The sequence below is a fragment of the Sminthopsis crassicaudata genome, chromosome 2, assembly GCF_048593235.1.
Source record: "Sminthopsis crassicaudata isolate SCR6 chromosome 2, ASM4859323v1, whole genome shotgun sequence".
NCBI lineage: Eukaryota > Metazoa > Chordata > Mammalia > Dasyuromorphia > Dasyuridae > Sminthopsis > Sminthopsis crassicaudata.
Window position 1 is genome coordinate 493,794,208 of NC_133618.1, and position 24,498 is coordinate 493,818,705.

At 39.8% G+C, this 24,498-nt stretch overlaps 1 protein-coding gene across 2 annotated transcripts in view; it reads left to right on the forward strand.

Annotated features, from left to right (window-relative positions):
• Positions 1-24,498, forward strand: part of CPNE2 (copine 2) — an 87,288-nt gene that overhangs the window by 22,529 nt on the left and 40,261 nt on the right. For both annotated transcript variants that reach the window (XM_074293490.1, XM_074293488.1), the window contains 3 exons: positions 7,602-7,804; positions 10,833-11,012; positions 15,441-15,515. In XM_074293490.1, coding sequence (XP_074149591.1) covers positions 7,634-7,804; positions 10,833-11,012; positions 15,441-15,515 — 426 coding nt within the window. In that variant the 5' untranslated portion in view covers positions 7,602-7,633. The remainder of the gene's footprint in view (positions 1-7,601; positions 7,805-10,832; positions 11,013-15,440; positions 15,516-24,498) is intronic.

The window sequence follows — 24,498 nt, forward strand, 5'->3', positions numbered from 1 at the left end:
TTTGCCCCCTAGCCATCGCTCAGAGCCCCCAGGAGCCATGTGCTCTTTGTTCCGATTTCGGAGAGCTGTCCAGGTGGAGGGTGAGTTGTGGGGTGGGAGTATGCTCTGGGCATTGCCCATGATGGGAGTGGGAGGGGGGAGTTGGGGAGGATGGCAAGAACTGCCCACTTTTTAGATTACATCTGCAGGATTCCAGCCTTCAGTGAGTTCTCCTTCTCCCCTCCCCACACTTGGAAGTAAAGGCATTAAGAGGTCCCAAGTTGGAGAGTGGTCATGGCTAGCTTCATCAGCTAGTTTTAAACTTGTTCTGGGTCAGGAGTTGCTGCCTCAGTTGGGAAAGGGTGGTAGGTTCCCCACTTCCCATCCTGCCAGTATCTATAGCCTGATTTCATGCCCAGAAGAGATTCCCTTCCCCCCCTAGTTCAGAAAAATGTTGGCCATTTCTGAAATGCTACCCAGGTGGTATTTAACAAGGAATTTTTAAATTGTTTTCACCTTCCTTAATTGCAAGTCCTCTAGTCTTCTCCCTAGCACTGGGATGCCCTTTCCTTATTTCCATCACTGATGAAACTCCATCCATTCTGGACACTTAAGCATCACTATTCTGAGCACTCAATCTTCTGCCAATATTTATTTCTATTTTAAAGAAATTTGTATTGATATCTTTTGTTTGGACATTACTAAAATTTCTCCTAGCAATCCTTTTCCTTCTTCTCTCTAAGAGCTCTCCCATATAAAAAATAATATATATTTTTTTTAAATTAAAGAGGAAGAAGAAAAAAATCAGCAAAACCAATCAATATATCACGATATCAAAACCAATCTGAAAATATGTGATGCTTTATACCTGTAGACCCCTCACCTCTGCAGAGGAGGGGAGTGGAGTTATCTGCTTATAAATCTTCCTTGTGATAATGTCATTTTGCAAAAAATCACTTTTGACTGTTGTTTACTTGTCTTTCTTTGTTTATATTGTTGGCTCTGCTTATTTCACTCTTTATCAGTTCAAGTAAGTCTTTCCGTGTGTCTCTGTATTCATCATATTTGTTGTTTCTTACAGCACTGTAATGTCCCTTTATATTCATATTCTCCAACTTATTAAGCCATTTCCAATGGCCACACTCAAATTTCCAAATCTACTAAATCAGTATTTACAGCACTGGCTATTATCTTGCCCCATAGCCATCAAGAAACTCTAATTATGTCATAGATGAGACAGATAAGTTTGGGCAAAGATCCTCATGTATCTGGAGAACTTTAAAGAGAGAAGACAGAATCCCCCTAGAAGACAACATACAATTGGAAATTGGGGGGAGAAGAGGGCATAAGCATTTTTTGTTTGTTTGTTTGTTTGTTTTGTTTTGTTTTTTCCCTGAGGCTGGGGTTAAGTGACTTGCCCAGGGTCACACAGCTAGGAAGTGTTAAGTGGCTGAGACCAGATTTGAACTCAGATCCTCCTGAATTCAAGGCTGGCGATCTATCCACTGCGCCACCTAGCTGCCCCAGCATAAGCATTTCTATAGCACTTACTATGTGCTGGGCACCATGCTAAGGACTTTTTACAAGCATTATCATATTTAATCTTTACAGCAGCCCTGAAAAATAGATACAGTTATTCCTGAGACAAAAACAGATTAAATGATGTGGTCAGGGTATTCACTGTACTCTCTAGCTTCCTAACTGGAAGTAAGGGGAGGCATTGGAGATTGCCTTCTGAGTTCTTTCTCCTGGGAAATTAAATAGTCAAGATCCCAGTTCCTTTCCCCTTGTCTAAAGGATCCTTGGGGATGCTCTTTTTTATTAAGATCATCTGTTTAAGTGGGACTAAAGGATTTAGAGCTAAAAGAGAAGGAGTCTTAGAGACTAGAATAGGCATATATCTTGGGAGGATCATTTTTCTATTCTCACACAGTTAAATGTTAAAAAATCAGTCTCTCTTCCTTTTCCCTTCTCTTCCCCTTTCTCCCTCTCTTCCCTCTCTCCTTCCCCTCTACCCTCCCCCAACTCCACTCTTTTCTCTCCCCCTCATTTCTTCTTCCCTCCTCTCCCCCATCTCTGTCTCCCCTCTTCCTTCCTCCCTCTAACCCTCTCTTCCCTCTCACTTTCATCACCACCCTCACACTTTTTAATAGCATATATTTGTGCCTTTTTTTCCATGATAACACTACATTGTTGCTTCGTATTCATTTGACCAACTATGATCCCCAGTCATTGGATGGACATTGGTTTAGCCATTATATCTTCCTCATATTTAATTTGTAATCTTTTCTGTGGAGAGGGGGTACTAATTTCAAGACCTGTATGTATATCTTTAAGGGAGAGACAAGGTCACATCAGTTTGAGAATTGCTGGAGAAGGGTCTGTTTTGGCTTTGTTGATTATTAAGCTTTTCCCATGTACAGTGCTTTGGGCTGAGCTCTGGACAGAAACCTTAAGACGGGGTGCCCCTGCTTTCAAAGAGATTAGCGTCCATTGGGGAAGGGGGATACAATGCACACACAGATGCTTTTGATGTGCTTCTCCTGTAATATTATTTATAAGAGAAGTGCCAAGTCTGTGTGAAGTCTGAGGAGGAAGGGTATTTTATCAACTTTGGAAGGAACAGAAAAGGCCTCCTAGAAGGAAAAATGTTTGAATTGTTTTTAAAGTGTAGGAATTGAGGAGAAAAAGGAGGAGGATGAGACTCTATGCACAGGGAGTGGCGTTGAGTAAAGACCACACACAGGGGAAGAAGAGATCAGTCCAGCTTGTACAGATTCATTTGTTGTTCCTGAGAACTGTGTTTTCTGCTCAGATTGGGTACCTGGGGATCTCGAGGGAGCCCCCCAAATGGGAAGAAGAAAGTTGGTGAGTGCCATGGTGGAGGTAGGCAGGGATGGCTGGTTTTATAGTATCTAACATCTTTGCTTTACATTTTTAAAATAGTCTTGAAACTAAAGCCAAAGATCAACCCAGTAAAGGAGTCTATGTTCCCCTAGGCTCCTTTTACAAACAGTTAGTTTTTTTAGGGGAAATAGGAACTAACTGGGGAGGGGTAGTACATTTGGAAATATTTCTGGTTTGGGTATACTGTGTGTGTTTGTGTGTATGCGTGTGTGTGTGTGTGTGTGTGTGTGTGTGTATTCACGCGCGCGCACATCTATTGAGATCAGAATAACCTTGTTTATCTTGGCATTGATGGGGAAAATAACATAAATGCAGTCTGGCATGTAGAGACTGGAATGAACAGGAAGGGAAATTAAGAGTCTTTTTCCTGCTTTGCTTTTTCCATCTGTACGCTTTGTCTTTGTTCTTTTCACAAAGGACACCAGACTTAAGATTTGTCCAAGTCATATTCAGAACGCTACCCACTGCCACTGTGAAATTATTATTATCACCACGACTACCATCATCATCAACTCCTACATTTGTATAGAGTTTTACACTTTCCAAAGCCCTTTCGCATTCATGCTCTCATTTGATCCTTGAAACTGCCTTATGAAATAATCAGGACAGGGATTATTCTCTCTGACACATAAAACAACTGATGTGCGTGAAGGCTAAATGACTTGCATGGGGTTATACAGATAAATAGTGTTAGAGTCAGGCCTGGGATTTGGGGCTCCTGGTCCTTTTCTAATGTCTTCCCAATGTTCTAGTCTCATGAGAGAGTCTTTAACTCCACAAAGAGAATATATATCCTCCTCTGTAATCTGTGGGAAAGGTCTGTGCTGCAGGAATCCCAGACCATTTTTCCCATCACTCATTGTCATGTGAAACAAACACTATTAGCTATTCCTGGGATGCCTGTGTTTTAGGATACAGTGATAAAGCCAGTGAAGCAAGCAAGGATCTGGTGTTATTGCCTATCTCCTGTAGTCAAAGATGCAGCATGGGTCTTGGCCTGTCAATGTCAGAATGGTTATCTGGTCCTGGTTTTTTTTTTTTTTTTTTTTTTTCCCCAGATCTTAATAAATTAAATTATTAGAAATCTAGCATGAACTATCAATACAAACAACCAGATTTAGGAATTACATTCAAATGAATCAATATTGCATAAAGTATCATGACACCTTTTTAGGCTCCTTCTCTAAGTCCCCAGTTAGGATCCTTTGTCCATTTGTTCTCATTCATTTTTCTTTGTATAATCATAGTGTCTTTCTATTCTTCAGGTTCTGCTTTTTTTTTTTTTTTTTTTAAACTTTCCATTATTTCCTGAGAGCCTGATTTCTTTGTATTCCTAATCATGCTTGCCTGTCTTAATTGCATTATAATATTCTGTTGCATTAATATACCACAATTACTCTAACCATTCATCTAATGTTGGACATTTGGATTACTTCCATTTCTTGCCCACTCTCAATTTCATACAAAGCTGCTACAAAAGCTCTGAATGAATAGTCCTTTTTTGTTTTAAATAATACTTTTAGGATGCATTCTGTTAATTCTTAAAATGGAAAACCTAGAGACTCAAAGGAAATGCTTTTTGCCATTATTTGCTCACGTATCTCATTTATTCACTTTCTAAATTATCTCTGACAAAATGATGAATCCCAGATGAGTTTCCTTCTTAGCTCCCTTGGCTGATCTTCCAACATTATTCTATGTGTTTGAGAAATTTAGATTCATTATGAGATCTGCCTAAGCCTCCCAGAATAAAGAAAGGATGTTCACAATCAAAAGAAATATATGTGATACTTCCTAAAACTGAAGAACAGTGGTAGATTTTTTTTTTTTAAATCAACACTGTCTTATTCACGCCCCTACTTCTCTCTATTAGCCCTGAAGCTTGATTATGTTGGGTCTAAGTTAAGTTAACACATTTTCAAATCCTAGTATGGAAATTGATTATCTTACATGGCAGGATAAGCCATGCCTGAAAATTGTGCAGTACCAGTGTGCACTGTACTATAAACAGAGTCAGAATTAAAGTCAGAATTGAAATTCTGAATACACTGAGGATAGGTTGGTTACAGCTCTTAACTGAGTAGTGCTTTGTATTGGCCTTTGAGTAGAGGAAAACTAGACTTTTGTTGTTATCATTGTTCAGTTGTGTTCCAACTCTTTATGACCCATTTATGATTTTCTTGACAGAGATACCGGAGTGATTTGCCATTTCCTTCTCCATTTCATTTTACAGATAAGAAAACTGAGGCAGATGGATTAAAGTGGCTTGCCCACGTTTCCAGGGTCATATAGCTAGTAAGTGTTTGGAGCTGGATTTGAACTTAGGTCTTCCTGGCTTCAAGCTGGTTGTTCTATCCACTGTGCCAGCACTTCAAAGTTAGAATTTGCATAGAAGTGGAACGGATTTCTAGTCTGCTCTCTAAATCCACACTATGCCCATATTGATCCCTAGCTTGTTCTTTCAATTGTTAAATAAATACCTATTTTAAAAAATAAATTTCAAGGATAATTTTTGCCTTTGTATCACATATAATTTCTCTTTGTATCCCTCCTCATCTCTCCTAGAGAGCCACCCCTTGTAACAAAGAATATAAAGGTGAAGAGAGCAGGGTATGGAGAGTGAAGTACTGAAAAAGTTTGGCATTTTATGCAGTATTCCACTCGGTGCTCCACTTCGACAAAGAAGGAGAGCAGTTGGCTTCTCATTTCTTTTTTAGGGGGTCAAGCCTAGTCATTTTCACAGCATTCAATTTTTATTGTTGTTCTTTTCATTTATATTATAGTCATTGAATATGTTTTCCTGTTTCTATTTACTTTGCATCAGTATATGTTCTTCCATGTTTTTCTGAATTCATCTTATATATTGTTTCTTGTACTATAGTAATATTCCATTACATTTAGAAATCACAGTTTCTTTAGCCATTCCTCAATTGATGTGTACCTACTTTGTTTCTAGTCTTTTGCAAATGTAAAAAGTATTATTATAAATATTTTAGTGTGTATAGGACTTTTCTCTTATCACTGACCTCTGGGATTTATATGTAGCAATGCAATCTCTAGGTCAAAGAACATGTACATTTTATTCACTTTCCTAGTATAATTGCAAATTGCTTTCCATAATGGTTGGACCATTTCGCAGCTCTACCAACAGTTCATTAGTGTGTCTGTCTTTCCACAATCCCTCCACCATTAGACTCTTCCCATTTTTTGTCATCTCTGCTAATTTGCTAGGTATGAAGTAAAATATCAATTATTTTATTTCTATTTCTCTTATTATCAATTTGAAGTTTTTAATAGCCTGTAGTTTCTTCTGAATTCCTACCAGGTTTCAAAAGCCCAACTCAAATGCCATCTGTTCTTATGTCTAATACTACTGTGTACATACACTTTTGTTGGTATGTTTTATCTTCCATTAGCATGTGAGTTTCAGAGACTGTTATTGCCTTTCTTTGTATCTCCAATGCTTAGCACAGTGCCTTCAACATAATAAGAACTTAAATACTTATTGACTACCTGACCAACTGTGCTCCTTGAACAGTTCTTACTCAGTTCTGCATCTTCCTATAACTCTCTGTAAACATTACGATTTAATAAATATTTGACCCATTGCTGGTGGGATGCATAATTTGAGCTGTCTGACCATGTGGATGGCCTGCACTGAGCCATATATATCCTCCCACTCTCTGCTGCTTGTGACTAATGACCTGCATTTGTAAGCAATGTGGACCACATTCCATTGGTCGTCAATCATTATAAGGCTAACTGACCAATATGGGAATTGAAGCTATGACCTCAGCCTCCTTCCTATTTGCTTCTCTAAGCCCCTAACTACCCAAGTGTTGTTGGTTCACACTGATGATTAAAAGTTTTTGGCTCAAAAGACTGTAGCTAAACGGTATCACTCTGGAAAAAGACACCTGAGTGTGTCATCCTCCTTTTCCAGTCTTAGTCCTAAAATCTTTTATTAAGTACTAAACCAGTTCCCAGAGCTGATGTGGTACCAGAGAACTTTCAGAGAGCCAGTCTCTACCCTTCACGAGTTTATAACCCTACTTAGACACATGTTTAGGACATACAGATAACCAAATCCACATTAAACTTACATATGACAATGAGAGTGGATTAGCGGGTCACTACCAGCAGTTTTGTCATAACTCCACATTTACATTCTCAAAAAGCATCATGCTATGCAAACTCTAGCAGTAAAAAATGGTAAAGAGCTAGATAAATACTGTTTAAAGTAGTTACTCCATTCGTGGCCTCAGGGTGCTACTTGACCTGTGCCCTGTAACTCTGGCCAGAGGCCTTCTTTGCTCTTAGCTCCTACTATACCAGAAGATATTCCATAATTATGGCCCTTTATCTTGACAGAGATCTGAAGTTTGCTTATGGAAGTGGACATCAGAAGGCTTCCAGCTTTTGAGTTATTGTGAACAATCATTTCAATTTTCAGCATTCTTCCTATTTCTTGAAGAAGAAACCCTTTAAAAACCAACTTGAAATTCAGGTTATATTAAAAGTATTCCCTAATATGTCAGTTACATTTGAATAAATGTGCATTTTCAAAATTTGTTATGGCAGAATTATCTGTAATTGGGATGAAGATTAAGGGGTGATTTGTAGATCCAAGATTTAAAGAAAACCAAATGCTCTGAAAAGGTGGAGGGGTGCTTGTTTTTGCTGAGCCTTACCTTCCCCTTCTTTTCTTCCTATAGATTGTCAGGAACCGCTGCTGCCCCCAGCAGCCATGGCCTACACAATGGGCGCCAGCTCCCCTGCAGGGCCCATAGGGTCCCAGTACTGCGTATGCAAGGTGGAACTCTCTGTCAGTGGCCAAAACCTGTTGGACCGAGATGTCACTTCCAAGTCTGACCCCTTCTGTGTTTTATTCACTGAGAACAATGGCAAGTGGTATGAGGTGAGTCTCCCCTCCTCCCAGCCCAAGCACAGGTAGAGTTGGATTGGGTGGGGGTAGAAGAGAGAGGATCGTTGTTCTCTGGGTCTGGGGATCCTGGATGAAGCCTATGAACAAGTGTTGTGGTGTACGTTGAGAGAAGACTGGATTTGGAGCCAGGTGACCTGACTAACTATCTATTCAATTTACTTCATTCCCTGGGCTTGTTTCATTATCTGTAAAAAGAAGAGGTTGGACTAAATCATCACTCAAACTTTCTAGCGCTAAATCCTAAAAGTTTCCAAAGAACCCGAAATGGCTTGTAACTGACAACAGGAGCCACAAGGCTGTTGTCATTTCTATAAAGCCCTGATTTTGTCAGGAGCTGACAGACTCGGCTACGCCATAGCCTTAGAAACAAGAAGCAGAATGACTTTACTCCCAACAACTACGAATTGCTTTTCTTTGCTGAGCACTCTCCAATCTACTCTGCCTGTAATCCCAAGGAGGACAGAGCATTGTTCTCTTCAGAGAGGGCTAAGTGGCCTCCTTGAGATCACACAGACAGAATATTCAGCCTAACTAAAAATGGAAATGCATGATTTCCAGACCATGAAAGTCAGAAGCAATGGAAAACAGGGGACTAGGAGTCAGAAGAGTGGGCCTATTGTAGTACTTTGACTCTGCCTACCTCTCACTAGCTACATGACCTTGCACAAATTGCTTAAATTCTTGGGATCTCATTTTTTCATCCGAAAAAGGGAGTAATGTTTGCACTATGTATGTAACATGCTGGATTGTCTTAAGGATCGTAAGATTATAGATTTACCATTGGAGGGTAACTTTAGTATCTACTGCTGAGTCCAACCCTCTTTTTGCAAGTGAGAAAACTGAAGCAAAAAAGTTAAAAGCCCTGCCTAGGATTACACAACTACTACATGGGGTGGGATTTGAACTTGCATCTCCTTGATTTTTAAGAAGTGTCTCATCTACTGTGCTCTTCTGCCTCTTGAACATCAATGGCCCAACTTCAAATTAGGTACAAACACACACACACACACACACACACACACACACACACACACACACACACACAGAGTTTCATAAATCTTGAGCCACTCTATAAATATGAATTATTATTGTCTTTCAGTTTCAAGGAACATCAGACGAGGAAGAGACTTTGAAATCTTTAGATTTAGAATCCTTAGATTCCTTAAACATGGAGTGTCTGAACTGAAAAGATCTTAGAAATCACCCAGTCCAGGGCTCATTTTACAAAGTGGTAACTGAGACCCCAAGAAGAGATATGCCTTGCTCAAAGTTGTATAATTTGACTAAACTGAGTGTGAAAACTGGGTCTGCTGTCTGCCCCTTCCAGTGCTCTTTTCATCATGGGGCTGCTCAGAAGTCAGGGTTATGGGCCGTCTGGGCGAACAAATAAGTGGGTTTTTCCCAGCCAGTTTCCAAGGCCTGGATTCTCAGCTGGAGATTTTCAGCTCTTGGCCCTGGGTCTATATTTAGCCGTGGTGCCAGTATTAGTGAAAGGAAAGATTGTTAGGAAGGGAGGGCCGGGGTTGGAGTATTTGCTTCTAAGGTCACAGGTGGAGCTGGTTCCCTGGAGTGAGCTGGGCATGTTTAATGAGAGCTTTAGTTCCTGGAGGCTAGGATTTGGGGAGGTCCTGCTTGGGCTGGCCTCTTGGGCCAGCCTGGATTGGCCTGTGCTGAATGGGAACAGCTGGACCACACATGTGGATGCTGCTAGAGATGAGACAGTGGGACCTACACTACAGGAACAAGTCTTGGCCTCCAAGGAACCCCTAGCAGTCAGTCTACCTGTGCCTCTGCCTCTAGGCAAGATGGTGCCTGAACCGTGGCAAGCAAATCACAAATCTTTGTCTGAGACTATCAGATCTGCTTTTTGGGGGGCCATTTGGAACCGGTCTGTGTCATTGGTGTAATAAAACAGAGATAGGAGTTATTTCAAATAATCTTCTTCCACTGACTTCCCGTGTGATCTTGAACAGATCCCTCTTCTACAAAATGTGGGGTCTTAATGGATTTAGATGGTTTGTAACTGTTTCTGATTATAAACTGCCTGGCAGGCTCGCATGTGGCACAGAACAATGTAGTTGTGTAGTTTTTTGGTTTTTAGTTGTTGTTGTTTTTAATAAATGGGAACCCGGCGTGCTCTCTCTTTCCCCAACATTAAGATTCCAGTCAGTGAGGGGGATTGGAGGGGTGTGGCGAATGCCATTACCAGCATTCCATGGAGGATCACAGGCTCAGGTTACAGGGGCAGACCAAAGAGCCAGGCTATAACTGATCTACTTGGTATCAACACCACAATTTGCCAACTCTGGCTACAGTTGTGGGCTCTGGTACAAGCAGGGGAGGGAGCACGTGGGACCAGCAGCCGGGTGATACCAAGGGTGCTGAGTAAGGCACTGCAATGGGAGAGCGGGGACAGAAAGTCCAGTCTCCATCTCCAGGGAGCTCCATGGTTTATGAGGGAGACTTGACATATACATAGGGAATAAGCCTAAAAATGTGGTGAAGTTTCACATATCATCCCCACTGGTGAAGCGGCTCACCACTGTGCAAAATGTCTTTGTCATGTATTTCATGCTCCAGCAAATTCCACCCCCCATTCCCTCCCCTCTCAATGAAGCACAAGAAAGTGTGGGTTTTAGGATCAGCTGTCCCATGTCGGGAACGAGCCCTTGTTTTCCTGGTGATGTCGGCATTCCCCTGGGATTGGAGTAGCTATAGCCAGCCTCCTGGCCTGCACTGTTGCTTTCCTGGGTGGGAACCACGGGTAGAGAATAGCAATGGCCAAGGATTCTGGGTCAGCAGCAGGACATAGCTGTGATATTCATGTGGGTTTTGATGTCTGTGTCTAATGGAGTTTCTGAGGGTGACTTCAGGCTTTGGTTTCCAATGGCTGTTTTGCTTTTTGATTAACGATGTTTGATTTCTGCTATCTGGCTTGATTTTTCTTTTCTTATTAACCATGCCTCCTTAACCACTCATTTTATCCTCTTCATTCTCCCAGTTTGACAGGACAGAAACTGCTATCAACAATCTGAATCCAGCATTTGCCAAGAAGTTTGTCATTGACTATCACTTTGAGGAAGTCCAGAAGCTCAAATTTGCCCTCTTTGATCAGGACAAGTCGAGTCTGCAATTGGATGAGCATGACTTTTTGGGCCAGTTCTCCTGTACTTTGGGAATGGTATGTGTATCTCCACATAATGTCATATAAGTTTCTGTCCCTTTCCCCCAAATATAAAACCATTTTCCTCTGAGAAATATACTCAATGATTATAGTCTTCCAGTTCTTAATTAAGAGAATAGGTTCCTAGGGTTTAAAGCTAAAAAGGTACACTCAGAGATCATGGGGTCTAATCCCTCTAATTGACAGATGAGGAAAGAGGGGGTCCAGTAGTTAAAGGGATTTAGCCAAAATCACATAGTTGTTAAGAGCTAAAGTTGCAGTTTGAACCTCAGTCCACTGATCCTAATACAGTATCCTTTCCATTACTGCTTCTCTCTGGTCTAACTCTAAATTCAAAGCTCAAGTAATTTTGCTATATCCATGCTTCTGCTTCCCCAGACTCAGGGCCCTGAGCATGAACTCCTCAGTGTTAATTGCCCAAACTATATACTTCCTTGGCCCCTTGAGTTTCGGGTCATTTTGGGTTATTGAACCATTCAAAATTCTTACTCCTATGAATCTAAGAATAAATGTGGAAATTCTTGTAATAGAAATTATTTTCCCCCTGTTGGACATTTTAGAGAAAGCTCATCCTATTTCCACCTCCTTATAACCTAGCTAGTCTTTCCTTATTTTGCTATTAGAAACATCTCCAACTGATTCCGTGGGGGTCTTGGATTAATTACAGAAACCAATCTTGTCTCCTTCAGTTCTGTGGAGGCTTCCTTTGCCTCCATCATTGGGACCCCTCAGGGTCAGAATGCTCTAAGAATAATTTAGGGTATGTGACTAGTGGTATAGCTGGGCCCCTTGGGGATCAGGGAGAAGGAAGGGAACAGTAAGGCTGTGATTTTTAGGGGTTAGTAAATAGGACAGGATATCCTTCCTCTAAAAATTTTACTTCCAATCAATCAATGAGCATTTATTAAGCACTTAGTATGTGTACTGTACTAAGAGTTGGGGATACAAAGGAAAACATAACCCCTGCCCTCAAGGAACAATTGGGTAGAAAAAATGCAAGTAAGATGGAATTTAATCTCAGAGAAAGAACAGAAAAGATTTCTTCATATTCCTCCTATAAAAGGTAGAATTTTTGCTGAATCTTGAAGTCAAGAAATCTAGGAATTGGAAGTGGGGATGGAGAACATTCTTAGTATGGGGGACAGTCAGTATAAATACACAGGGATGGGAGATAAAGTGTCATGTGTGATGAATAATGATAATGGTGATAGCTAGCATTTATATAGTGCTTTTAAGGCTTGCAAAGCACTGTACATGTTATCTCCTTAGATCTTTACAATAACCCTATGAGGTAAGTACTCATATTATTATCCCTATTTCACAGGCCAGGAAAATGAGATACAGAAAGATTAAGTACTTGCTTAGAGTTATGTAGTCTGAGACAGGATTTGAACTTTGGTCTTGCTGATTACCAGTTCAGTACTCTCTCCGCTATTCCACAAAGAAGACCTAAGTAACAGGATTATAAACTGTGTGGAGGGGGATACTTATGACCACTTCAGGGATTCAGTATTTACTGAAATCCAGACTTAGGCAAACTGTAAGAATATGGGAAAGGATAGGAAGGTTCTAATGGGGAATAAGTACAACCAAGAGGAATGGGACCTATTGGGAATTGTATATCTGTTAGCCAGGATCTTATGTCTGAGAGCTAGAGGTGGGGATCAGGGCTAGAAGGCCAAACTAGAAGCAAAAGAATGTATTAACCTGCTAATGTAAATTGCTCCCTGATAGCTTCCTAGGCTACAGATTTTGGTTTTTATAACTTTTCAGGTCTGTTTAGAATCTATGGCTAGTTAGCAATATTCTGTGACAACTTAGGCTAGATTAATAAAGCATTTTACATGCAAGAAAGGGTAGAGGAAGAGAAAATCATTCAAAGGGGAAAGGGGAGATTTCTGGGAGAATATTTACCATAAAATGGCAGAACTTGTCATTGGGAATAAAAAGACATTCCTTGTTCAAAGACAGGTAACAAGAGGAGGTGATCAGATATATAAAATACTTGTCAAAGAAATCCATTTAGACAAAACTGCAAATGTTTCTTAATTGTTACAACAGTGGATGAAAACATCTGCTTTGCTGTATGTATAGTTCAGTATATTTGATTACTTCTCAATAGTGGTTGGAGCCTTTCTACTATTAGGTCACCAGATAACTGAGTCATATGTTGTAAAAAATAATTATGGTTATTATTTTTTCCCCTAACAGGGTCAAGGTGTGAGGGATTCTAAATGCCAAATAGAGAGTTTTGATTTTGATTATGTAAGGTAGTAGGGAGCCTTTTGTGATTATACTACAGTCATTTCCCTTAAACCCCACCTCTTCTATAGAATCCTTCCTCATAACAGTTGTATATGTGTATGTATATATGTACCCATGTGTGTGGAGTCTCTCATACTCACACTATATAAGTATATATACACATATATACATATACACACACACACACACACACACACACACACACACACACACACATACAGCTCTGCCATTTTATGGAAAAGTGTGTGTACGTGGAGAGAGAGAGAGAGAATCTCAAGAGATGTATCTTCTGCCTGTTACAATGTCCTCATCCATAAAATGAAAAGATTAAACTTGACAACTTCTAAGGTCCCTTTTTCAATATTAAGTCCTATAATGATCTAAGCTTTTAAAGTTCTTTTTTTAGTGTTTTCAATTAACAAGTATTTATTTTCTCTCTCTCCCAATCAACTCCCTCACACCTCACCAAAAAACAAAATCTTTGTAACAAATATGCTTAATGTTATAGAGAACAGTGAACTGTGTGATCAGAAAAGAAGCTGTCTCTTGGATCAGAGAATCATCCAGTTTTAGAGGTGGAAGGGGCAGAGCAGTTAGCAGTCTAGGCAGGGACCCCAAGAATCCTCATAACAATATGCTAGATCAGTGGTCATCCAGCAACTGCATAAAGGCCTTCAAGAAAAGGAACCCGCCACTTCTGCAGGTAGCCCATCCTATGGCTGTCTTATTTAGGGAGCTTTTTCCTGAGCATAAATTGGTTTCTTTGAGAGTTCACCCGTGGCTTCTCTGTGGCGCCCATACCAGAGCTGTCCCTAGTGCTACATTGTCTCAAGCTGTCTCTCCCAGGTGAAAGCAGGCAGCTCTAGCTACCAGGGACAGGGCTGGCCACACTGACTCTTGGAAGCTCCCTGTTTTTGCAGGGATGTGGACATTGGCTCCTGAGAACCTAATCTGGCTGGTTGGACTGTTGTTTTGGGTTTTATTTTATTTTTTTTTTTTGTATCCCCAATGTTTCTTACAGAGCTTGCTATACATGGTAGGTACTTAGTAAACACACACACACTCAAAACAAATTCCCTCACTTTCCATGCCCAAATATATATTCTTTATTCTGCATTTTGAGTTCCTTTTCTGTCAGAAAGGAGGAGGGCATACTTCATTTTTGATCCTCTGCTATCACAGGCCTTTTTTTAAATTTGATGATTTTTTTTTCTTTGCTGCTAATTCCTGCTGTGATCTTGCACAAATTATTTCTCTCATCAATCTTATTTCCTCCTCATACCTAACCTTCTCACTTTATAGGAACAATGCAAGAAAAAAAGGATACATCCAATTCACCCATAAACATTAAGAGGCAGGATAGTTATTCTCTCAAGAACCCTCGGTGATCTCACTCCTAAAATGAGGTTACACGTAGATGTAGCTTAATGGCCTTTCTACTTTTAAAATTCTGTGATTCTTCGCTGTACACTTCAATGCTGTATGAGGATGTATTCTGATGGAAGTGGATATCTTCAACATAAAGAATATCCAACTCACTTCCAGCTGATCAATGATGGACAGAAATAACTACACCCAGAGATGGAACACTGGGAAGTGAATGTAAACTGTTAGCACTACTGTCTATCTACCCAGGTTACTTATACCTTCGGAATCCAATTCTTACTGTGCAACAAGAAAATTGGATTTACACACATATATTGTATCTAGGTTATATTGTAACACATGTAAAATGTATGGGATTGCCTATCATCGGGGGGAGGGAATGGAGGAAGGGGTGATAATTTGGAAAAATGAATACAAGGGATAATATTATAAAAAAAAATTGCTCATGCATATATACTGTGAAAAAAAATTCTAAATAAAATAAAATTTAAAAATGTTATAATTATAAAATTAATTTAAAAAATTTAAAAAAAATTCTGTGATTCTTCAAAGGAAGGATCCCAGACTGGGCATTCTATGTTGTTTTATACAAAGATAGCAAGACAAGTTAACCTGCTCTCAAGTAGCTGATAGTCAAATGTGAGAAGATTCAAAAGAGTACTTTCATGATTCAAAACTCTGGCTTTATTTAAGAGGATGGGGCTACTTTTGACAGTATTTGACACCCAAGCTTCAAAGCACCTTTTTTTTTTTTTTTTTTGTTCTTTCCCTCAGATCGTCTCCAGCAAGAAAATCACTCGGCCCTTGGTCTTGGTGAATGAGAAGCCAGCAGGGAAAGGCCTGATCACGGTATGACAGTTTCTCTGGGCTCAGTGGTCTTTCTTGTTTTTTGATTCTCTATTCTGCCAAAAGTGTCATTCTCCCAGTCTTCCCCATTCTGAGGTCCAGCCCAACATCAATGGGTTGTCTCCCTAGCACATAGATAATCATCAGCTTTGTTTATAATAAAAAGGAGAGAATTTACAACTTAGCAACAGCTCTCTTAGCAACAAGCACAAGCTTTCTCAGGTGATGGTATTCACATTATTGGTATATTTTGCAGGTTTTAAAAAAATACCCCTCCAAGGAAAGCAGAGGAAGGAGGGAGGTGTACTTGGCTCCTTCCAACTCCCTTTGTTATTCACTGTCAGCATCTGGAAGCCTCTAGTAAATGCCTTTCTATGGTAGTTGAAGTTGGACACTGTACGTAGACTTAATTTCTATCCTCTTGAAGCTCACAGTCTCACTTTTCCTAGCTCAGATGTTCTAGGATGGCCTTAGGAATGCTGTGATTTCCATCTTGGATTTCCTGAAACAACTTTGGCTTAGGGGGTCAATGTGGGTGCATAAAAGGATAAAAGAAGGGAAGACATTTTATATCAATTGATCAATAGATCTATCAAGGAGTCTGAGAATGGATTTCAAATGGTCTATGAATTAAAGATTTTTTAAAAAATAGCTATTTCAATATAATTGATTTCCCTTTTTAATCCTATGTATTTAGTTTCATTCTTTTAAAAAATATTCTGTGATCCATAAACTTCATAAGACTGCCAGAGACCAAGATACAAAAACAAAACAAAACAAACAAAAATCAGGTGAAGAACTCTTATCTCTAGAGCAAGACTTCTTTTCACCCAAAATATTTTTTGCATGACCCTAAATATATATATGTATATTTTATATATATATATATATAAAGCAAACATTTGCTGGTAACAAATCATAATTTCATGGTCCTCACCACATTTAATTACACAACTTGTTTAAAAAGCTTTGCTCTAAAGTGCTGCTTTAGGAGTCAAAAAAGACCTGGATTTAAATTCTGCCTCGTGACATTATTATTGAAATGACCCTGAGCATTTAAATCACTTAACCTCCTTAAACCTGTTTCTTCATCTACAAAACTAGTGAATTGGATCTGATGACCTCTGAAAGCCTTTCTATCTCCAAATCTACCTTCTTTCCCATTTTCTACATCTTTAGTGGTGAAGATCCTTGTCATTCCTTCAAGATTCAACTTCAATGTCATTTTTTTCCATGAAAGCATCCCGGGTTTCCTCCAGTTCTTCTGTTGCTACCCTGATACCCTCTACCCCCATGTCATTACTAATTCAGCATATCCTTGTAGCACCTTACACCTCCCTCAAGAATACTTAATGCATGTTGTCTTGTATTTGCTTGCCAGTGTCTTATGCCTATCCTAGTTATGGGACAAGGGATTGCAAAGGGCTTTGGAAAATAGTCAGCCCTCTCCATGTGTATCTACTTCTGTGCCAGGTCTTATCACTTCTACTTCCCCAGTCTCTCTGTCATACTTTCCCTGCTCTCCAGCCCTCATTGCCCCTTGCTTCAACTATTGAATAGCCTTCATCTGTCTTGTCTCAAGTTTCTACCCAATTCCTCCACACAACTATCAAAGGGATTTTCCTAAAATGAATGGCTAATGAAGTTATTCAGTAAACTCAATCGAATCCCAGTGATTCCATATTGCCTCAGGAATTAAATAAAACCTCCTATGTGTATTTTTTAAAGCCATTCACAATCTGGCATCAACCTATCTCTCCAGCCTCATTATACATTATTTCTCTTTATACATACTCTTGTTCCATCTCTGCACTGGTTGTTCTCCAAGCCTGGAATATATTCCCAAAGCACCTCTATCCTACAGAATTTCTTGTTTTTTCCAAGACTTTGCTTAAGGCCAGCTCCTACACGAAGCCTTCCCTGATTTCCCCTTCCTTCCTCCTCTACTAGTGTCCCTGCAATTTAAATTGTGAGTTTCTTTCTCTGAATCCTCAGTGCTTAGCATCGTAACCTGGTACATAGTAAGTGCTTAAATGCTTGATGATGGATTGATGGATCCCAAAGATCATTGTTCTCCTCTGCCATCTACTTCTTATTACTTTAATGTTTGTTTGATCAGGTCTTTGTGTTGGTTGTGGTTTTTCTCCCTTCCGTTAGCCTGGATGGACCATCAGGGTTGGTTATGTTTGAAATCCATTCCCATTTATGTAGCCAGAAAGCATTACAAGGGAATAGAGGACAAAGACCTAGTTGCAAGGGCTTCTTAGAAACCTGTCCAGTAGAAAGGCCTGGAGAAGGCTTCTTGGCTGAGAGGAAGCCATATTTCAGCCAAATGATGTAGTGGGAATGGGCTGCTCTATAACCTGAGATCAGCTCAGGAAAAAAGGGGAAAGTAGAGGTTCCTTATAATTAATAAAGATCATCCATTAGAATGTAAACTCTTTGAAAGTAAGCTTCTATTTATATTCATAGTACTTAGCATGTGGTAGGTGCTTAATAGATGTTTGTTAGCTGCTTCATTCTCACCATCATCTTACCACCTGTACTTTTTAGTATATAGAACCCACACACTATCATAGGTGGAAGGGACCCTAAGATGCTAATCCAGCCTCTTCATTTTATAGAGGAAAAAAAGTCCCACAGAATGAAAATGGCTTGCCCAGGTCTTATAGGGAATTAGCACCAGAACTGAGGCTAAAAGGTCAATTCTTGCCCTATCCATTCAGTGCTCTCATTAGAGTGCCAGAGTATCTTTCCTGGGCAGTTAAAAGACGAAGAGGGAAAGAAGTTGAAAGTGCAGGCCCTAATGAGGGCTGTGATACACTGGGAGATTTCCATGATGCTTGCTTCCCCACAGCTGCCTTAGAAATGGAAGGCTCTCTTTCTTCTCGGGTAGGCTTGGCCTTTGATTTTCAGATCGCTGAGCCAGGGAGGGAGGGAGGGAGGGAGGGAGAGAGGATGGGGAGGAGGAAATGAGTGATTCTGTGGTTCTGTGTTTCACTTCAGGGGCACTTTGATAAAACCAGCTCAATACTCAGACCTCATTTGAAGTTTTAATCCTTCCTTTGCAACTCCCTAATGCTTTCCACAGCAACTAGCTGTGATGTCATAGAGACTAGATGATGAGTGTTCTGGGAAGTAACTGGGAGAACTGAAAAGTTACACCCAGAGTGGGGAGGAGGGAAGAAAGGGGATGCAGGCTTCTCATCAGTGCTGTTTACTTCATCATCTGTGCTTCCTACAGTTGAAAGAAATTAACTACAAAACAATTTAAGAATAAATGATTTTTAGAAATTTATAGGAGCATAAATTTAGTGTTGAAAGGACTTCAGGGGGCATTTAGTCCAATCACCCTCATTTTACATTTGAATAAATCAAGGCAGACAAGGAAATAACATGAAATGGGTTACTTGACCCCATTTCACAGAAGGGAAAGATGATTCTCACACACACACACACACACACACACACATATTCTGATAAGTGAGTAGGAGAATTAGAACTCAGGTTTTCTGACTTCTAGATCAAGGTTGTATGTAAGAATGATGAGTGAGTGTGATGATTTATGAGAAGTGATTGAAGAGTCCATTCCTGGAATCTTTAGCCTTTAGGTCCCTTACTTCCTGGGGAGCTTGTTGTCCAAAGCATTTAGGCTCTGCCTTTCAGAACAGTGAGGGACTGATTAGAGATGAAGCTTACCAAGCTGCTGCAGGGCTGGGCTATGTCTTTCCTACCCAGGGGCTAGACTCACAATGCTTTCTTTATATGATTCAGAAAATGTTCTGATCTACAGAGAGCTACAGCAGTAACCCTCTTACTCCAGACATAATCTCCTTGACTGTGTCCCCTCTGGTCCCTATTCTCTCCATCAGACGTGGTCATCCCCCTGAAGCTTTTCAATCCTTCCTCTCCCCTGCTTAGAGCAGTCATTGCCAGTGTCTTGCAGCATGACCCCATATCTGCACTGTTGGATTTGTCATCAAAAGATCTTCATTTCAGTCATGGAACCTCTCTGAGCCAAAGGGATTGAATCGAGTGACCTCTAAGCTCTCTTCTACTCTAGATTCATGATCAAAGCCCAGTCTTTGGAGAGAGTTATCCGCATTCCTTTGACCATACTCCCTTGTGATCTCCTTGGAAATGTCCAGACTTGGTAAATGATTGCCAACAATATCTACAGAAAGATAGTAGTCAGGGTCATGTGAGGGCCTGTCATATCTGTCAGTCAACAAGCATTTATTAAGCAAGGCTCTGGACTGAGAGAGAACTGAGGATACTAAATTCCTGCCCTCAAAGACCTTACATTCTAATGTGAAGAAAACATGTTTCAAAACATGAAAACATATACAAAATGAACAGAAAGTAATTTCAAAGGGGAGGAACTTGAACTGAGTCTTTTTTTCTTTGCAATTTTTAATTCTTAACTTAAGAAATACTAAATAATATGAGACTTTCCATACCAAAATAGAATTATTTGTGAAACTCAGTCTTCATTATGTACAATTTTCTTTTCCTTTTCAATACATAATAAATTTAACATGTAACTTTGAAAGATCCTGTTTCTGTTCTTTTGTAATTTTCTCTGACCTTATGTTCTCTTTTGTATGTGTTTTTTTAATTTAATATCCTCCAATTGCCATTTTTCCTTTTCTTTTCCTTTTTTGACAACCTTATCTCTAGCCCTCTTCTCAATTCCCTTCCTCAAATTGTAACCTCCCCCTCCCCCCAAAAAAACCCTTATAAAAAAGCTTTACAAAAATGTACATAGTCAAGTAAAGCAAATTTTCACATTAGCCCCATTTAAAACTGTAGAGTTGATGAGAAAAACCAACGAGAAAGGACTGGACTTCTAGTCCAGACTCTTCAAGAAATCTAAGGAATCAAGAAGAGGTAATGAATCAAGAGAGGCAGAAAGTACCACCAAAACAAATCAGAATAACAGCATCATCAAGACCAACCAAACCCAGTCCACAGCCAGAGAGGAGCCATACCATCATCAAGATAGCACAGAGCTTAAGTATAATGTGCCTATTATAACTCCATCTTAACCAGGAGATCAAAAGATATAGTCTTGAACTGAGTCTTGAAAGAAGCCAGGAGGTGGGATAAGGAGGAAGAGTATTCCAGATATGAGGAACAGCTAATACAAAGGAAGAGAGTTGAGAAAGTGAATGTCATGTGTGAAGTACAGGAAAAAAACCATCAACAAACATGAACATGCTATGTCTTTGCTTTTTGTTGACCTCCTCAGTGATTCCTCATTCCCCTGAAGACACACTGCTCTATGACATATTATTTTAGATATTTGCTTCAAATAAAGACCTCTCTATTCTTAGACCCCAGGAAAATAGAGTTAGAAGAAATGAAGCTATTTGTGTCTTTTGGTTATTGTTGCTAGCCAGAGGTAAGAGGTAGAAAATCCAATAGTCATACCTATATTTCTGGTCCTAGTGGATATTTGGATTTCTCCTGGAAAGCTTGTATTATTCCACCAGAACAAAGGGTGATGAGACTAAATATAGCCCACCAAATCCATCATCCTGCTCCCTGGATAGGATGGTAGCTAAGTCACAGGCGGATGGAATACTTTGCTTTTATTCGTTCAGAGAGCTTGGGAAGGAGAGGCTGCAAGCTCATTTTAGTAAATGGATATTAAGTAGAGCCCTGGGTTAAGCTCTAGGGATACAGAGATGAAACTAAATAGAGTGCCTCCCTCAAGGAGCTTACTGAGTAGAATACAACATGTGTGCAAAGAAATGAGAAACAAGATGGAATGTAATGGGATAAAGACTTTTGGAAAAGGATTTTAAGAAAAAGAAATTTGGTTTTGGAGTTAGGGAGCAAAGCAGTTGGGGTTAAGTGACTTGTCCAGAGTCACACAGCTAGTAAGTGTCATGTGTCTGAGACCAGATTTTGAATTCCAGGGCCAGTTCTCTATCACTGTGCCACCTAAATGCCCTGGTCTCTAAGAAAATTAAAGTGGGAGAGGATACTATAAAATTGTGGGGATTATGAAGAGACTAACTCTCAAAGAAAGAGAAAGATCTTAGTAGGGAAAGGTAGGTGCCCTTCACAAATGCACTGAGGTAAAAGAGATCAGAACAAGTCAAGAAATAGCAAGTGGTCCAGTTTGGTTGAAACCTAGAGGAAGTCAGTCATACAGTACTTATTAAGTGCTTACTATGTGCTAGACATTCTGCTAAGAGCTGGGAATACATTAATAGCAAGAATGTGCAATGATCAACTTTGAAAGACTTGGTTCTTCTCAGTGGTTCAGTGATCCAAAACAATCCTTATCGGCTTTGGACAGAAAATGCCTTCTGTGTCCAGAAAAAGAACTAAGGAGACTGAATGTAAATCAACACATGCTATGTTCACTTATTTTTACTGAATTTTTTTTTGTTTTTGTTTTTTTTTAAATCTCTCCCATGGTTTTTCCTTTTGCTCTGATTTTTTTCTGATTTATAAAGCAATGTGTATCCAAAAAATAGATAAATAAATTGCTCCAGAAAAAAAAAAAAGAGTTGGGAATACAAAGAAGGGCAAAAACAGCCCTTGTCTTCTGAGGAGCCCCTATGCAAATGACAATATAAACACATGATACATTTACAAGTTTGTTTATACATATAAATGGAAAGTAATCTCAGGAGAATCTTAGGGGTAACTAGGTAGTGTAGGGGATAGAGCATTTGGAAACAAGACATCTTCATGAGTATATATTCAGCCTCAGACACCTGTTAGCTGTGTGACCCTGAACAAATCACGTGCCCTGTTTGTCTCAGTTTTCTCTCCTGTGTAATGAGTTGGAAAAGAAAATGGCATACCGTGCCAGTGTCTTTGCCAAAAAACCCAAATGGGATCACAAATTGTCAGACATGACTGAACAACAATAAATATCTCAGAAGAAAGACTCTAGCACAGGGGATGTGGGGTGGGGATGCAGACTAGGGAAGGCTTCCCGTAGAAAGTGGGATGAGTTGAGTCTTAAAGGAAATCAGGAATGGCAGCTAGATGATGCACTGGATAAGAGCATCAGTTCAGGAGTCAGGAAGACTGGAGTTCAAATCCAGCCTGAAACACTTAGCATTTCCTAGTTGTGTGACCCCAGACGCTGCCTCTTAAACCCAGTTGTGCTGCAAAAAAGTAAAGAGAGGAGGTGAAGATGAGGGGAGAGAGCTTCCCAAATATATGGAAGAACCAATATAAATGAAATGCACAGTGCACAGTCAGAAGATGGAAGTGTCCTGTGTTCAACAACCAGATTATTGTAACTGTATCATAGTGTGTAGCAGGGAGTAAATGCAAGAAGACTGGGAAGTTAGAAAGGGGCCAGACTGTTTAGGACTCTTAAATACCAAAAAAAGGCATTTTATATTTTATGTTGGAGGGAATATGGAACTATTGAAGTATGGGTGTGACATTAGGGAAATCACTTGGCCACTGAGTGGAGGATAAATTTGATTGGGGTGAGATGAGGCAAAGGAAACTAAGTCAAAGGCTTTTGCAATAGTTCAGCCGAGAGGTGATGAAGGCCTGGTGGCTGTGGATTGTGGAGACAGGAACAAGATTTGGTAAAGAGACTGTATATGTGGAGTGAGTCAGTGAGAACTCAGAAATGACACAAAAGTTGTTAGCCTGGATGACCAGAAGGATTATAATGTTCTTGAGAGTAATAGGAAAGTTGGGAATAGGGGAGAGTTTTTGGGAGAAAGAAAATGAGGTCTGTTTTGAATATGTGCCGTTTCACATGTCCAAAAAGGCAGAGGGTGATGTGGAACTAGAAGTCAGGAGAGATATGACTAGATATATAGGTATGAGGATTATCAATATAGGTTTGAAAATTGAACCCATGGGAGTTGATGAGTTCACCAAGTGAAAGAAAGGAGGAAGCTCAGGGCAGAGCCCAAGAGGAAACGAGATGTCATTTGGATGTTGTTTGTCTTTTGTTCCTGAAGAGAGAACCATGACATCAGGAAGGTGATAGCTTTTTAAAAATTTTTTTTATTTTTATTTTCAAAATACATGCAAAGAAAGTTTTCAACATTTTCAACATTCAACAGTCACCCTTTTGCAAAATCTTGTGTTCCAAATTTTTCTCCCTCCCATTCCCCACCCCCTCCTCTAGGCAGCAAGTAATCCAATATATGTTAAACATGTGCAGTTTTTCTGTATATATTTTCATATTTATCATGTGGGACAAGAAAAATCAGATCAAAAAGAAAAAAAAAGGCAAGCAAACAATAAAAAGGTGAAACTACTATGCTGTGATCCACTTTCAGTCTCCATAGTCCTCTCTCTAGGAATTGGACTGAATTATTACATAGTTGAAAATAGCCACATCCATCAGAATTGATTGTCACATAATTTTGGTGCTGTGTAAATGTTCTCTTGGTTCTACTTACTTCACTTAGCATCAGTTCATGTTAAGTCTCTCCAGGCCTCTCTGAAATCAATCTGCTGGTAGTTTCTTACAGAACAATAATATTCTATAACATCCATATACCACAATTTATCCAGCCATTCTCCAATTGAGGGGCAACCACTCAGTTTCCAGTTCATTGCCACTACAAAAAGAGCTGCCACATTTTTATTATACATGTCCTTTTCCCTTTTTTATGATCCCTTTGGGATACAGGCCCAGTAGAGACTTTGCTGAATCAAAGGGTAAGCACAGTTTGATAGCCATAGTTCCAAATTGCTCTCCAGAAAGGAGATCATTTCACAGCTTCACCTACTATGTATTAGTGTCCCAGTTAGAAAGGTGATATCTTGACTTGCAAGTGAATTGAATTTAAGATAAGATTGTGCAAAGTCACTGCCTTGCTACTCCTCCAGAGTCATCTGATTACAGTGGCAAGCTATAGGTCAAGACCACAGGAAATGGCCCTTGACGTACCTTGGCCTTTTTAAGCTAAGTTCTTTTCCGGGTCTCAGGTGTTATCTGAGGCAACACCCATTCAGTAATCAAAGCTAGGTAAGAAATAAG